This window comes from Muscardinus avellanarius (genome assembly GCF_963383645.1).
Source record: "Muscardinus avellanarius genome assembly, chromosome: 5".
In the NCBI taxonomy this organism is placed as follows: domain Eukaryota; kingdom Metazoa; phylum Chordata; class Mammalia; order Rodentia; family Gliridae; genus Muscardinus; species Muscardinus avellanarius.
Genome location: NC_137790.1, coordinates 8244620 through 8259477, shown reverse-complemented (window position 1 = coordinate 8259477; position 14858 = coordinate 8244620). Strand labels below are relative to the sequence as shown.

Genomic DNA, 14858 nt, shown 5'->3' with positions numbered 1-14858 from the left:
ATTTTTGATAGTGAGTAACATTACACTTGTCGTGTAGTTCAGTAATAAGATTAAGAAACTTGGGAAAAAGTTCTTTGTTTCTTTATCTGGTAAGACCCTGAAAATGATTTGTAGTAGAAGGAAAACAAGCCTTTGATGGCTTGCTAAGTTTTTGCAGCTTACATGTTGTGGCCTGAGCCAGCTAGCATCTCCTTCCCATCCAAGTCCAGAATCATTGGAGGGATGCAAGAAGACCGTTGATCAGGTCACCTTCCACGGTAGGGCCCTCCCTCGCATCCAGCCTATGTCTGATAGCTTGTTGGTAGGTAGCTCACACACAATAGCAGAACTGGGAAGCCAAGGTCTTGTGAATTTTAAGCCCAGAAAAGGGAGTCTGGTGTTCTGTGTTTTAAGATCCTCAGAGTTAGAAAAAGAATAGGCTAAGCCACATGCTTAGTGCCCTGCCCACTCGGTCAGTAGAAAAGTAAGATTCATCCTCTGGGAGAAGTTAGCGGTAGAGAAGAGTTGAGGAGTAATTAGCAAAGCTGCGTGAAAGCCAGAAGAAAGGGAATAGGCATTCTTTGCTAACATTTTAGGGGGAAATTAGCATACTGTATATGAGGCAGTAGGTTTGGGGGGTGGCTAGAGAAATAAGCACGTTTTCCCATGTAATAGACTAAATTGGAACACCTGGGCCAGAATGTGGTTCTTGCTCTTACTCAGTACTCCCCATGTTACAGTTTTCAGGAGTAAGCACCTGCATGGTCTCCTCTGTTCACGGGTGTTTTGTGCAGGTATCGCTGCTGTGAAAAGCCAGTCGAGTCACTGGAGCGCTTTGACCTGGGCCCTGGGGTTTGGAGGAGCAACAGCACCGTACAGTTCACTCTGTGCCCTTTGCTTCATAGTCTGATGAAGCCACATGCCAGTAAACATGAAGATACACTGGTCCTAATGTTCATTCATCTATTAGTAAACGTTGAGATATTTATAATAATTGGTATTGTAGATACAACAATACCGCTACGGTTAAAGCATTATATGTTATATAACATTCACCCCTGATTCGGCAAATACTTTTGGGGTTCTTTTTATAGCCAATAGAAATTAGCAAAAACAGAGTCCCTATGTTCTAGACAGTGGTCCAGCCGTGTGAAGGCTTGGGCGGGGGGTGATTACAGAACTGATAAGAGGGCAAATGGCCTGAATCCAGAGGAGAGGGAGAACTGGTCAGGGGTTAGACCTTATAGGCGGTTGGCCTTAAGAGAGGTGAAAAGATATTGAAGGATCTAAGCAGGGCATGGTTTCACACACCCATAATCCCAGTACTTCAGAGGCTGAGACAGTAAGTTAGCAGGTTCACAGCCAGCCTCAGCAACTTAGACCCTGTTTCAAAACAAAAGTAAGGCTGGGAGGGGTGTAGCTCAGAGGTAGAATGGACCTGGGTTCAATCCCCAGTACTGCAAGAAAAAAAAAATACTAAAGCTGAAAGGAGACACATGCTTAGTATTTTAAAACAGGACCTCCTGTGAGGAGAAAGGATGGGAGGTGGCAGTGTGGAAGTGGGCTGGGAGGCTATTGTAGGGTTCCATAGATGGTGTCTTGGAGCAGGGTAATAGTGGAAATGAGAAAGTGAAGGAATTCCGGGTATTTTAGAGGCGGTTTTGTTTGTGATTTGGCATTGGGATGTGCGTGTGTAGAGGTGGGGAGGCAGTGATCAGAACTGGTCTGAGATTTCTGACTTAAGCAACTTCATGGATTCTAGGCCCACCTGTTGACATTGGTCAGTCACTGAAAGAGGAGCGCATTTGTAGGAGGCAGAAGCTGACTTTGAAGTGCCTGTGAAAAATCCCCGTCGACAATGAGAAGGGAGTTCTGTGGGTCTGGGACTCAAGGGCAGGGACATGTTGGGGATAGTCAGCTAGGTGATCTGAAGTTGTAGATAGTGGTGAGAGTCCTTAGGGATATAGGTGGCCACTTGTACTGTGATGGAATCACTTGAACTCTGCAGGCAGACCAACCATCCCAGAGGTCCTGGTGTGATTGATCTTGGGCAAAGCTGTGGGGATTGAGCCTCGAGACTCTCCCCCAGTAATACTGATGTGTAGGCAGGGTTGAGACCCAGTGGACTAGGAAGAGCATGGACTGGGACTGGAAGGGGAACCAGGGTTGCACCTTGAGTAACACAGATAGGTAATAGCCAGTCCGAGAAGAATGCAGAATGCATCTGCCCAGAAGACAAGAGAGATAAGCAGAAAACTGTTAGGGTGCTGTCATGGAATTGAGAGTGGCCAGCAGAGTGGAAGCCAGTTATAGTGGAATTTGGATTTGGCAGCATGGACATCGTTTAGTAGACCTGTGAATGGGCAGCTCAGAACAGAAGGAGGGTGAGGGAGCAGAGGCAACTTCCAGAGGTCCTCGAGGGGAGGGGATGGAGCCCAAGAAGGGTCATGTTTTTGGCTGTAGCTAACAAACTGATCCAGCTGGCTTAAATAGTGAAGAAAGCCTGGCATGGTGGCATATAATCCCAGTACTTGGGGGCTGAGACAGGAGGATCTCACAGGTTCAAAGCCAGTCTTGGCAACATAGCAAGGCTCTCAGAAACTTAGTGAGACCCTGTTTTCAAATAAAACAAAATGGGGCTGGGGTATAGCTTAGAGGTAGAACGCCTCTGGGTTCAGTCCCTAGTACCCAAAAGAAAGAAAGTGAAGAAAACAGCCTGAATCGACAAGCTCAGAAGAAGGTGGTTCAGAGGTGGCATATTTAGTGTCATCAGAGACCTGGGCTTTTTCCAGCCTCAGAATATGACTGTCACCTCAGGATGCCAGGTGGCTACTGTGGTTCAAAGATCAAACCAGATACTCTCCAGCAGAAGAAAGTCTTAGCTGGGCGTGGGCGGTGCTTGCTTGTAATCCCAGTATTTGGGAGGCTGTGATGGAAGGGCTGCAGGTTCAAAGCCAGCCTTGACAACGTAGTGACTCTCAGCAACCTAGTAAGACCCTGTCTTATGTTTTTATAAGACATAAAATCAGGTTGGAGGGGTAGCTTGGGGGTAGAATGCCTCTGGGTTCAATCCCCAGTACAAAAAAAATGATAGTTTTTCCTTTTAATCTTTAAAAAAGAAAACTCATACACATACTGAGAAGTGTACAGATCATAAGTGTGTAAGTTGAATTTTTAGAAATCAAACAACTGAAACCACCCACATGAGCTGTAGTGCCCCAGAAGTGCGCTGTGTTCCTCCTTCCGGCCACTGCCCAGCTCCTCCCCAGGGTACCTGCTGTTCTGACTTTCCTAAGTTAGTTTTGCCTGTATGTGTACAATCTGCATGGAAGCATGTGCTATCAGTCCTGCTGTGTTTGGTGTTCAGCATCGTTCTCGACATCTATAGTATTGCACGTAATTGTCCCGTGTTCATCTATGCATGGATATGCCACATTTTATCCATTCTGTCGATGGGCATTTTGGTAGTTTCTGGCACTTGGCTTTTACAAACAGTATTGTAAGTGACTATCCATTTCTGTTAAGCGCACCAGGAAGTGGACTTGTGGGGACAGAAGTGTGCTTCCGTTTGGGTTTTTCTGTGATTTTTATCATCTCAGTCTCACCAGCAGTGTATGGGTCTTTCGGTTCCACGTCTTCTCCAGCACTCATTATTTTGCCTTTCATTTTAGACATTCTGGTGGATTTCTAGTGGCATAGCACTGCACTTTTAATTTGCATGTCTGTAATTTTTCTTTAGGACATTTGAGTATCTTTTATAAGCATACTGACAATTTACATACTCCCTTTTATAAAGCGCCAATTTTTTTTTTTTTTTTTTTTTTTTTTTTTGCTATTTCTTGGCTGTCGTATTCACTTGTAGGAGCTTTTTTTTTTTTTTTTTTTTTTTTTTTTCTGGTCTGGTTTTTCTTTGCTCTGTGTTCAGTCCTCAGGCAGACATATGTGCTGCAATATCTTCCCACCCTCGGCGGCTTGCCTTTTCACTCTCCATGTTTTTACCAAAAGGTACTAACTTTAATATAGTCGAGTTTCAAGCTGGGCGTGGTGGTGCACGCTTGTAATCCCAGCATTTGGGAGGCTGAGACCGGAGGAGTGAGGCCCTCTGCAACTTAGACCCTGTTAATAAATAAATAAATAAATAGGGCAGGGGTTGTAACTCGGAGGTCAAATGCCCCTGGGTTCCATCCCCAAACCTGCAAAAAAAAAAAAAAAAAATTATATATATAGTTGAGTTTCAGTTTTCCCCCTTAAAGTGGGTTTTTTTGTGTGTGTTGTTTATAATCTTTGCCTACTCTAAAGCCATCAAAGCGTCTTACATTTTCCCCACAAGGTTTTGGGTTGCAGGCATTTTAAATTGATTTTTGTATTTAGTGTGAAGTAGGTTTCAAAATTCATATGAATGTCCACTTGGCCCAGACCATTTATTAAGAGTATATTTTCTTTGTGCATTGTAGTACCACTTTTGTCATAAATCAGATGCTTGAATGTAGAATTTCTTCCTGTTGGTCAAGTTGTCTTTTTTTTGTGGGTCTGGGGATGGAACCCTAAGGCATTTGACCTCCAAGCTACACCCCCTGCCCAGTTTTTTTTTATTATTTATTTTGAAACAGGGTCTCACTGAGTTGTGGAGGGCCTCACTAAGTAGCGGAGGCTGTCGTGAACCACGATCCTCCAATCTCAATCTCAGCCTCCTAAATGCTGGAATTAAAAGTGTGCGCCACCATGCCCAGCTTCAAGTTGTCTATCTTAGCATAGCCTTTTTTCTTTCTTTCTTTTTTTTTTTTTTTTTTTTGGTATATAGCCTTCTGGTAGGAATTGATAGCTAGATTGGTTCCCTAATTTTGTTCTTCATTAGAATCTCTTTAGCCGGGCGTGGTGGTGCACGATTGTAATCCCCGCGCTTGGGAGGCTGAGACAGGAGGATCGCACAGATTCAAAGCCAGCCTCAGCTACTGAGTGAGGCTCTCGGCAACTTAGGGAGACCCTGTTTCCAAATAAAATAGAAAGAAAATAGGTCTGGGAGTATAGCCCAGAGGTAGAAAAGTCCCTGGGCTCCACCCCCAGGACCCCCCCACGAATCTCTTTAAAAGTAATGAATTAATACTCATGTGAATATGAAAGGATAAATCAGTGAATTTTAAGCTAGAAGTAGTAAAAAAAAGACAGTGGGAGAGTCACTGAGTTGGACTCCCTGAGAAGATAATAGAAAGTCATTGAAATGGTAAGATGGAGCCGGGCGCGGTGGTGCACGCTTGTCATCCCCGCGCTTGGGAGGCGGAGGCAGGAGGATCGCACTGGTTCGGAGCCAGTCTTGCTGGCTCAAGAGACCCTGTTTCCCAAAATAAAAAAGTATAAAATAGGTCTGGGAGTGTAGCCCGGAGGTAGAAGGGCTTCCAGGAACCCCAGTACCACCAAAACAAACAAACAAACAAACAAAGATATAGTAAGATGGAATAAGTGAGGTTCTAGGAAGATCTGCGGGGTTAAGCATTTGAACAGTGTAGCATGGTGCTGAGACCTATCGACTCTCATGGTAGGTGGCTGAGTTGGTGAATAAGAGGAGGTTGTTGAAAATAAGGAATCCGAGACCTGAGAGATGGGCATGGATCTATTAGGACTTGATAATTTACACTCTACACTTTCTAATACAGTTTCTTAACTTAGTGTCTACCTCAGAACTTCTAGAACAGTATCATTCTCCTTACTTTACACTTGAGAAGCTGGGCCCAGAGAAGTTAGTGGTGCCCACTGAGAATTAGCAGTCGAGTTGCACTTGCCGCTGATCTCGTGTCCCAGTGTCCTGTCTGTTCAGTATAGCTTAGCTATCGTGTTGTGTGAACGACCTGGGAGTTATGATTTTGGAGATTAAAAGTCTTGTTGACAAGCAGAATTAGAGCATAGAAATAGATAATTTAAGCATAGATAAACTGTTGATAAGATACATGTAGGAAATACTCTAGAAATGTTCAAAGTACTTATTCCTGGGTAGTTGTGATTCTGACTCTGGGTGACTTTTTCCCTCTGCTTTACTTTTCTGTATTTTCCAAATTTCCTATAATGGGCGTATATTATATGGATTTTAAAAATTATTTTTACTAGATACATGGAAAATTCAGAATATACAAAGAGATATGCAGTATGTAATACTTTTATAATAAAAGAATGAAAATATTTAAATATCCTATTTTTTCTTTTTCTTTTCAGAAATGCGCTTGGTGATGGAAAAAGAGCCATTATTCTGAAGAACACTTGGCCAAAGGTAGATTTCTTCTGTAATTTTTTTTTGGTATTTGCTCAAAAAATTGAGCAAATAATACCATGTAACTTTGAAAAATCAGTTTATGGGATGTATAATGTATGTAAAAATGCTGGTTAAAATTATGCAAAGCTCAAGAAAAGGAAAGGGAGTCTTTATTCCCACTATCAGCATGCCCCTGAGTGGCAGCTATGAGAGGCTGTGTGTGTGTGTGTGTGTGTGTGTGTGTGTGCGTGCGCGCGCGCGAGCGTGTGGGTGTGCATATATGTACACCTCTCTGAGCAGGGGCCAGAGGGTACTGTAGCAATTGTGAGTTAAAAATCTGTATATATCGATAGATGTGCTTAAATGTGAGAAATGCAACTAAAAACCTGAAAGGAAGGGTAGTCTGTCTTAACTTTGAGGTAAGAAAGGATTTCCCCTCTCCCTCCCTCCTTCCCTTCCTCCCGCCCTTAGCCTCTTACCTGCATTCACTCTACTACTGGGCCACACCCTCAAGACACACAGTGCACAAAATCAGCATTGGGAAAAAAGACCCATGTTTGTACAGTTGACTATCGTACTTAAAGACCTGTCTACACCAAAAGACATGAATGAAATAGGAGACTACGGTGAGAGTGTTTGTCCCATAGATAATAAGTTTAACTGACAGGATTCATACCAAGAATATGCAGAGAACTTGTAAAACAGTAAGAAACCCAGTAGAAAACGGGCCAATGAAACAAATAAGCATTTCACAGAAGAACAATCCTGAAAGCTAGTAGAAATGAAAACCGTGTTCTGTTTTCTAGTAATTAAAGTTGGGGATTGGTCCAAAGGTAGAAACGTGGAAGCAGTAGAGTGGAGTATAGGCGCTCCAGAAGAGAGGCCCAGCTGCCCCTGAGGAAATAATGTTATACTATTTAGGTCCTTCAAATTGACAAAAATTAAAGTGACTGAGGGTCCTGAGTGTGTAGTGGTAGGATCCCTCCATAAACTGATGAAGAAGACCAACCGGGAGAACGCCGTGATGTGGCTACCCCGTCTTTACTCAATGTCACGTGTGTACCTTTATGATCACTCAGTTACACCTGTGTGTATCTTATGTGCACATGGAAAAATGGATAAAATTAATCATTGTAGCATTGTTCTAACCACAGAGAGCCTAACTACTTAAGTGTCCATTGATAAAGCAGTGGATGAATGTGGTTATTTGTACTTGATCAGTTATGCTGAAATCCAGTTGTCTGTCCCCGTCTTGAGCACTGCTCCTCCAGCCTCACTCCTGCCGCCTGCTCCTTGCTCATTCTGAACTGGGCTGTGGCCTCCTCGCTGTTCTTCAGACGCGCCAGGCTGAGCCTCTGCGTGCTCGTCCCCGTGCCTCCAGTGCTTCCCTGAGCATCAGCTAGCTTCCATTCTTTACACAGCATCTTTATTTCAGTGAAACTGTGCCTGACTGATTAAAACGCCACTCATCTAGACATTTCCTGTCCTTTTGTCCTGCTTTACTTTTTTTCTCCTCTTGGCATTTATCATATTATTCAACGTACTTTTTATACTATGTGTTATATTGTTTTTTAAATATTCCAGTGTAATGTGTGCTCTGCAAGAAAAGGTTCTTTGGTCTGTTTGGTTTGATAAACTTCCGGGCTTATAGAAGGCACTCAGGAAAAGTATAGGCAAATATTAGGTTGCAGGTGAAGTGTGTTGATTAGCATATCAACATTTATAGGTTTATAGAATCTAAATGAAAAAATCAAAAGTGTAACACAGGCTGGAGGAATACCTGTCAAACTCCTAGTATTTGCTTCTTAGGGACGGAGGGAGGAGATTGCAGCCATATCTGCATCATTTTATTTACTTACTAGAAGGGAATTGAGGCAGGAGTGGTGGTGCACTCCTGTAATCCTGCAGGTTCGAGGATAGCCTCAGCAATGTAGCAATATTCTCAGCAACCTAGCGAGACCCTGTTTCAAATTAAAAAATTAAAAAGGGCTGGGAGTGTACTTTAGAGGTAGTAGGCTCCTGGGTTAAATCCCCACATTCTGGGCATTTTGTTACATAATCTGTTTTCCTAAATCATAAAAATATTCAAAAATTTAAAAAGTAGAACTTAAGATATGGGAAGACACATATGTTTCACACTTCTTAATTTCACATTATATATATATATTTAACATTATATATTTTACATTATATATATGTGATATATGTGTGTGTGTGTGTGTGTGTGTGTGTGTGTGTGTGTGTGTGTATAAACCAGAAGTAGACTCAGCAGTTCAGGGCCTTAGAGAATTTAATCTCATCCATTACTTCCATTACTGCTTTGTAAATAGGTTTCATTAGATTAATTTTAGGAGTTCATTTTGTTCAGTGGTGTTTTTTGTTTTTGTTTTTTTTGGTGGTACTGGGGGTGGAACCCTTCTACCTCCGAGCTACACTCCCAGACCTATTTTTTATTATTTTATTGGGAAACAGGGTCTCAAGCCAGCGAGGCTGGCTTCAAACCTGCATGATCCTCCTGTCTCCACCTCCCAAGCACGGGGATTACAAGCGTGCGCCATCACGCCTGGCTTGTGTTTTTTTTTTTTTTTTTTTTTTTAATGAGCTTTTTCTTTATAGTATCTAGCAAATGATAAAAAAAAAAAATACAGAAGGGTATAAGTTTAATGGGTAAAGTCAGCCTGGGGATCTTTTTATAAGATAGATTTTCTTTTTGCCTTTCCCCTTAGAGTTATGATTCAGGTGGCCTAGATGTGTACCATTCCTCTAGTCCTCTGTAGATTGTGAAATTCCATAGATGAATCTCCATATCCAAATTTTAGAATAATTTTAAAATATCCCACAGAGGTAAATGACTTTTGCACGGTGTCATTGCAAGTAAAAGACAGTGTTTAAGGGCGGTCAGTTTGTTGCCGTTTTCGTGAGTCATTCTTTTGCTTGCAATGGTTTCTGTTGATTACTGAACCTGACATTTGGCAGGTTCTCTATAAACACTTATAGAATAATTGAATACTATAATTCCAAGTGCAGAAATCCAGACCATGATACTGGTTTTCCAGAGATACTCTTGCAAATGATCTATTATAAATTTTAAAAAGACTAGAACTTTCTGATTTATTTTGAAGACTTTGAAGAGTGTTACTAGCATAGTTTCTCAAATTCAGAAGTATTCATGTTTTTAGTTTGGATATTTTATGAGGTATCATATACTTGACAAAATATTCATGTAGAATTTTATTTTATTTTACTTTTTGTGGTACTGGGGATTGAACCCAGGGGCATTTTCCCCCCAAGCTATACCCCCCTAGACCTATTTATTATTTTGAGACAGGGTCTTACTAAGTTGTAGAGGGTTTCACAAGTTGCTGAGGCTGGCCTTGAACCTATGATCCTTCTGTCTCAGCCTCCCAAGTACTGGGATTAAAAGTGTGCACCATCATTGCCAGCTATGTAGATATTTTAAAAACAGCCACTAGTTAAATAGTTTAAAAATTTGTTAACTTTGTAAGCAGGCTATTTTGCTTTTATTTTACTAGATAGGAATGCTTAATGAAGGATAGTTTATGCTTCCAGAGCAAAAGTAGACAGTGCAAGGTGCATTCTTTACTTTTATCAAATTGTTTTATTTTCAACTATGAACCCAAGTATGAATCCAAGTTTGTGGAGTCTCTAAGACATACGCCTCTCCTCTAAGACAAACCTTTATAGGCTTATCGTCCCTTTAAGACATAAGCCTTTATAGGTAGGTACTCTTGATTTTTGTGTGAGTGGCTATTTCTGCTTCCTTCTTTTCAGATAGAGGAGACTAGTACCATGTCACCTGTCTTTAGACTCTTAGGCTTTAGAGAAGACAAGTCATTGTACCTTAAAGAGGGAGGATTTTTATGGTGTAGTCAACAGAGATCTCTTGACATTTCTGTGTGTTATTTCTCCATGTATAGTTTACAAGATACAAAACAACACATGTTCTCAAACTTTTGATTTTGAAGGGTTTGTTGAGACTTTTTTACAAATGACAGAAACTTTACTCAGTTCTGGCTTAGGTAGAAAAGGGAGTTTGTTGACTAATGTAACTGAAAAATCTCAGGGTTACCTTCATGCCTGATTAGATCTAGAGCTATGCATATCAAACTATGCTTCTGTGTTTGTCAGTTTTATATTTAGCCCTTTTTAAAAAATCACTTTTCTCTTTTTCATTTTATTTTTAAATTTAATTTTTTTAAAAAATATTTTGGTGGTACTGGGGATGGAACTCAGGGGCCTTCTACCTTCGGGCTGTACTCCCAGACCTATTTTATATTTTTATTTGGAAAGAGGGTCTCACTAAGTAGCTGAGGCTGGCTTCCAACCTGCACAATCCTCCTGTCTCAGCCTCCCAAGTGCTGGGTTATAAGAGTGCGCCACCATGCCTGGCTCTTTTTCATTTTATAAAGTTCTTTTGCTGTGTCCTTAGGGTTGTTTATCTTTTTTTCTACAATGTCTAATCTGCCTTTTTTTTTTTATCCTACTCAATATATTTTTCATCTTAAATTCTTTAACTTTCATCTCTAGAAACTAGATTTGGGTCTTTTTTATGCAATTCTTATCCTGATGTTTAAGTTCATGTTGTCCTTTAGCTTCTAGAACATGTGGAATATATAGTAACTGCTTGCATGTCCTTGTCTACTGTGTAATCTATGGGTTTCCAGTTTTCTCTTCATTATAGAGCATATTTTCCTTTGCATATGGTATTTATTTCCTTATTTGTTTATTTATTTTTGTGGTACTGGGGATTGAACCCAAGGGCATTCTACCTCCGAGCTATACCCCCAGCCCTATTTTTTTTTTTTTTTTTTTGGTGGTACTGGGGTTCCCGGAAACCCTTCTACCTCTGGGCTACACTCCCAGACCTATTTTATATTTTTATTTGGAAACAGGGTCTCTTAAGCCAGTGAGGCTGGCTTCAAACCAGTGCACTCCTCCTGTCTTCACCTCCCAAGCACAGGGATTACAAGCGTGCATCACTACGCCCAGCCCCAGCCCTATTTTTAATTCTTTATTTTTGAAATAGGGTCTCATTAAGTTGTGGAGGGCTTCACTAAGTAGCTGAGGCTGTATGTGGGTGTTGCCACCAGGCCTGGCTTGGGTTTTTTTTCTTTCTTTTTTTACTGGAAACCAAACATTATGAATGTTACTTTGTTTCAAGCTGGCTATATTTGGGTTTTTTCTAAATATTCTTGAGCTTTGTCTTAGAATGCAGTGAAGTTACTTAAAAACAGTTGCTTTCTTTGGAGTATTGTTTTAGGCGTTGTTAGGTGGGCTCAAGTGGCTGCTGAGGCAAAACTTTTTGAGTACTTGATACCCCACTAACTGTGCCCGGGAACAACAGCTCTACCTGGTTCTGGGTGAATTCTTTCCCTGGCCGGGGATAGTTGCTTCACTTGTACTTGCTGATAGTACTCAGCTGAAGACCCAAGGACCCCCCTCTGGAGTCTCTCTGCAGCGCTGCCCTCTCTGGTCCTCTGCGCCATGAACTCAAGCTGTCTGCCTGGCTTGCTTTCTTCAGTGCGGAGGCTTAGACTCTCTCTCCTCTGTAAACTGGGGTCATCTTGGGCCTTACTTTATACATTTCTCTTTTCTCAAGGATCACTCCGTTTTGTTGCTTTGTGTCCAGTTTCTTGGAAACCAGGCTCTCATATTTTTTGCCTCTTTGTTTTAAGTAGGAGGGTAAATGCATTTCTTCTTATTCATCTTGGCCACAAGAGGCTCTTGGGCTTCATTTTAAAAAGACTTTACCATGTAGTGGAAGCCCCAAACCACTTGATACCTGCTAGTTCCAGTGAGAAGAGAAGTCCTCTCACTGTCTGTGTGGCACACCTGAGGGATGCTCCAGGCTGATCCTGATCCAGTCCTGTTCCCACCTGTGCCTCGTCAGTACAGTGACCATGGCAATGGTACATTTCTGTTGGCCAGTCTCCTGGGTCACAGCCGTGCATTCACCCTACCGCCCTTTGTTGGGATGGAGCGCAGGAATGGACGATTCTCCCATGACTGAGGAGTAGGCGATGTTGGTCTCTAGGTGAGCGGTGCTACACAATATAGAAGGGTCCAAATATGTGATAGAAGCAAGAGTTTCAAAGAACAGAATTTCTGTGGTAACTGGGTCAAGACATTCTAAGATACTTTTAATTTGAGCTTCATTCAGCTCCAGCAAAGGGGTCTAAATAAACCTCTTTCTCAACCAACAGAAGTTATACTAGGGTTCATAGAATTTAGAGGATTCGGTAGATTAGATTAGTGACCTTGTGGGGAGAGAGAGAGAAAGCCTTCTACAAATCTAGCAGGTATGGTTTATGATCTCTCGTTGCCTTGTCTAGCTGTGTTTTATTTTTTTAATGCAGTCATCTTACCTTTGAAGTGGATAAATGTCTAAAGGATGGATTTTAACTTTGTAGCATATCTGAGAGATCTCCTCTGCTTACAACTCCAGTGCTGATCAGGAAACTGGGCTTCTGCAGTCTGAATCTAGTGCTTTGATCTAAGCATGAGCAGTCTGGCTGCAAGTCTGTATAACTCACAGGTCCATAAGAACACATGCCACATGATTCCTGTAGTTAAAAACTGATCTTTCTTAAAAGGGCCACTTATTTTTTACTGTTTTCTCCCGGAGTCTATTGAATCAGAATGTTCTTTGTGAAGTGTGTAGTAGAGGAGAAAGGTGTCATACAACCAAGGCTCCTTGGCCTGTCTCTCAGCGTGGCATTAGCCTCTTTCTAGTGAACCGTCTCTAGTGCCTGAGTGAAGACACTGTGCCTGAAATGAGAGCTTGATTTATGAGTAGCAAGGAGGGAGGGGGATAGTTGGGTCAGCTCCAGGTGGAGTAACATTTGTTTTCAAAATTAAAAAGTTCAAGTTTGATAGAGATTTCCCAAATTTTGGAACCAGTATGGATTTTGGTTCAGTAGCAAATGCCAAATAAGACAAAACAAAAACAGAAGACCCTTATCATTGAAATTAAGAGCAAAATCAGTGATTTGGGGGCTTTTTCTTAAGACCAGGAACTACACCTGGAATAAAATAAGTAAAGGCTGAGAGAGGGCTGGAGGGCAGAGCGAGCCAACAGATCCTCCTTTGCCTGTGCTCCTTGCAGGGACTGCACAATACCTTTTGATTTCCAAAGTGTAGGGTGTGTTATAACTTTGAAACTGTTATTGCCTTAACAGAGTTTGAAAAAATTAAATTACTTAGTTACAATGAATGACTTTTATACTTTATTTGGCACAAAATGCTGTATCAGTACTGTGTTAGCAAAGTATAACAAAAGTTGAATTCTTTGCTGGGGGTACAACAATCTTTTAAGCAAAAATAGTTGATCTCTAGTTAATTGTTAAAATTATTTGCCTACTTATAACTTTTTCACTTAGCTCATTAGATAATTTATTTCCTGAAATATTAACATTTTTACTTATTTTTCATTGATAGGGGCCTAATCTAACATTTTAAGTAACTAATCCATTCTCAAACAAAATATTTTTCCTTATCTATTTTCTTTAACTTAAGCATATTTTTGAGAAAAAAATTAAATTTATCTTTTCGGAACAGGGTCATTATCGTTATTGTGCTGCTCTTTCTATGCTGGGGGAATATGACTGGGCCCTGCAAGCAAACATAAAAGCTCAAAAACTCTGTAAAAATGACCCTGAGGGAATCAAGGATCTAATTCAGCAGCATGTAAAGTTACAAAAACAAATAGAAGACCTACAAGGTATTGCACCTAAGATTCTTTTGCTTAAACTCGAGTTCCCTTTAAAACTTTCGAAGGTGGGTTTCTTGGATGAACAGAGGATCACAAATCAGTTCTCATGTGATGTACTTGTTATGGTATCTTGATCAAGCTACTGAAGCTTTCCATTTCTTTGTGTAGAATTACTGTAAATATTATGGTCCTGTAAAGAATTTATAAGTGATTTGTATTCTTTATTTAAAATAGACAGTCACTAGATATATTATTTCCAGAAATTCTGAAGAAAATAAATGCTTTAAATTTAATAAATTGCTTTAAATTTTTCATTATTAAATTTGTTTCTTAAAGAAAAGGCCCTTCAGTAGAGTTGCTTGATATTTTTGCACCAATTTTGCAACTAATTCCATAATATATGGAACATCTATACATATACACATGAATTAATAAATTAGAAGTTGGCTATGCAGTCTGGGAGTCATAGATTTTCATTCAGCTCCACTTTCTGTCTGTGGTCATTTTTCTTTCTCCAGTGCTTGAGATTTTCATATTCTATTCTTTCAGCATATAGTTTTCCTGTTTATTATTTTTCATTTTTAGTTCTTTGTGTAGCTAGTGTCTCTGGAACTGAGCTTAGCAGTTCTGTTTCACTAGGAGATGCTGTCATCCAATGTATCATGACTAAGATTGTGAGCTCCTTGAAGACAGGTACCATCTCCAACTTAAATTTATGTATTGCTGTCATCTTGTCAGTGATTTCTTATAATGGAGTATCAGACAAGGTGTAAAAACAGTTTACTGACACCATCCTGAAGTTACAGACATCTAGAATTGTAAAACTGCTTAGCTTTGTTCTTCAGTTATCTAAATTTGATGTTCTTAACTATCATCTTAAAGGGAATTTGAAAATCTTTTGAAGTC

General features: G+C 40.6%; 1 protein-coding gene across 1 annotated transcript in view; it reads left to right on the top strand.

The window, feature by feature from the left end:
- Window positions 1-14858, top strand: part of TTC3 (tetratricopeptide repeat domain 3) — a gene marked incomplete at both ends in the record, with an annotated part of 107285 nt that overhangs the window by 19062 nt on the left and 73365 nt on the right. The window contains 2 exons of the mRNA XM_080696452.1: window positions 6184-6238; window positions 13799-13961. Of these exons, the coding sequence (XP_080552578.1) occupies window positions 6184-6238; window positions 13799-13961 (218 nt within the window). The remainder of the gene's footprint in view (window positions 1-6183; window positions 6239-13798; window positions 13962-14858) is intronic.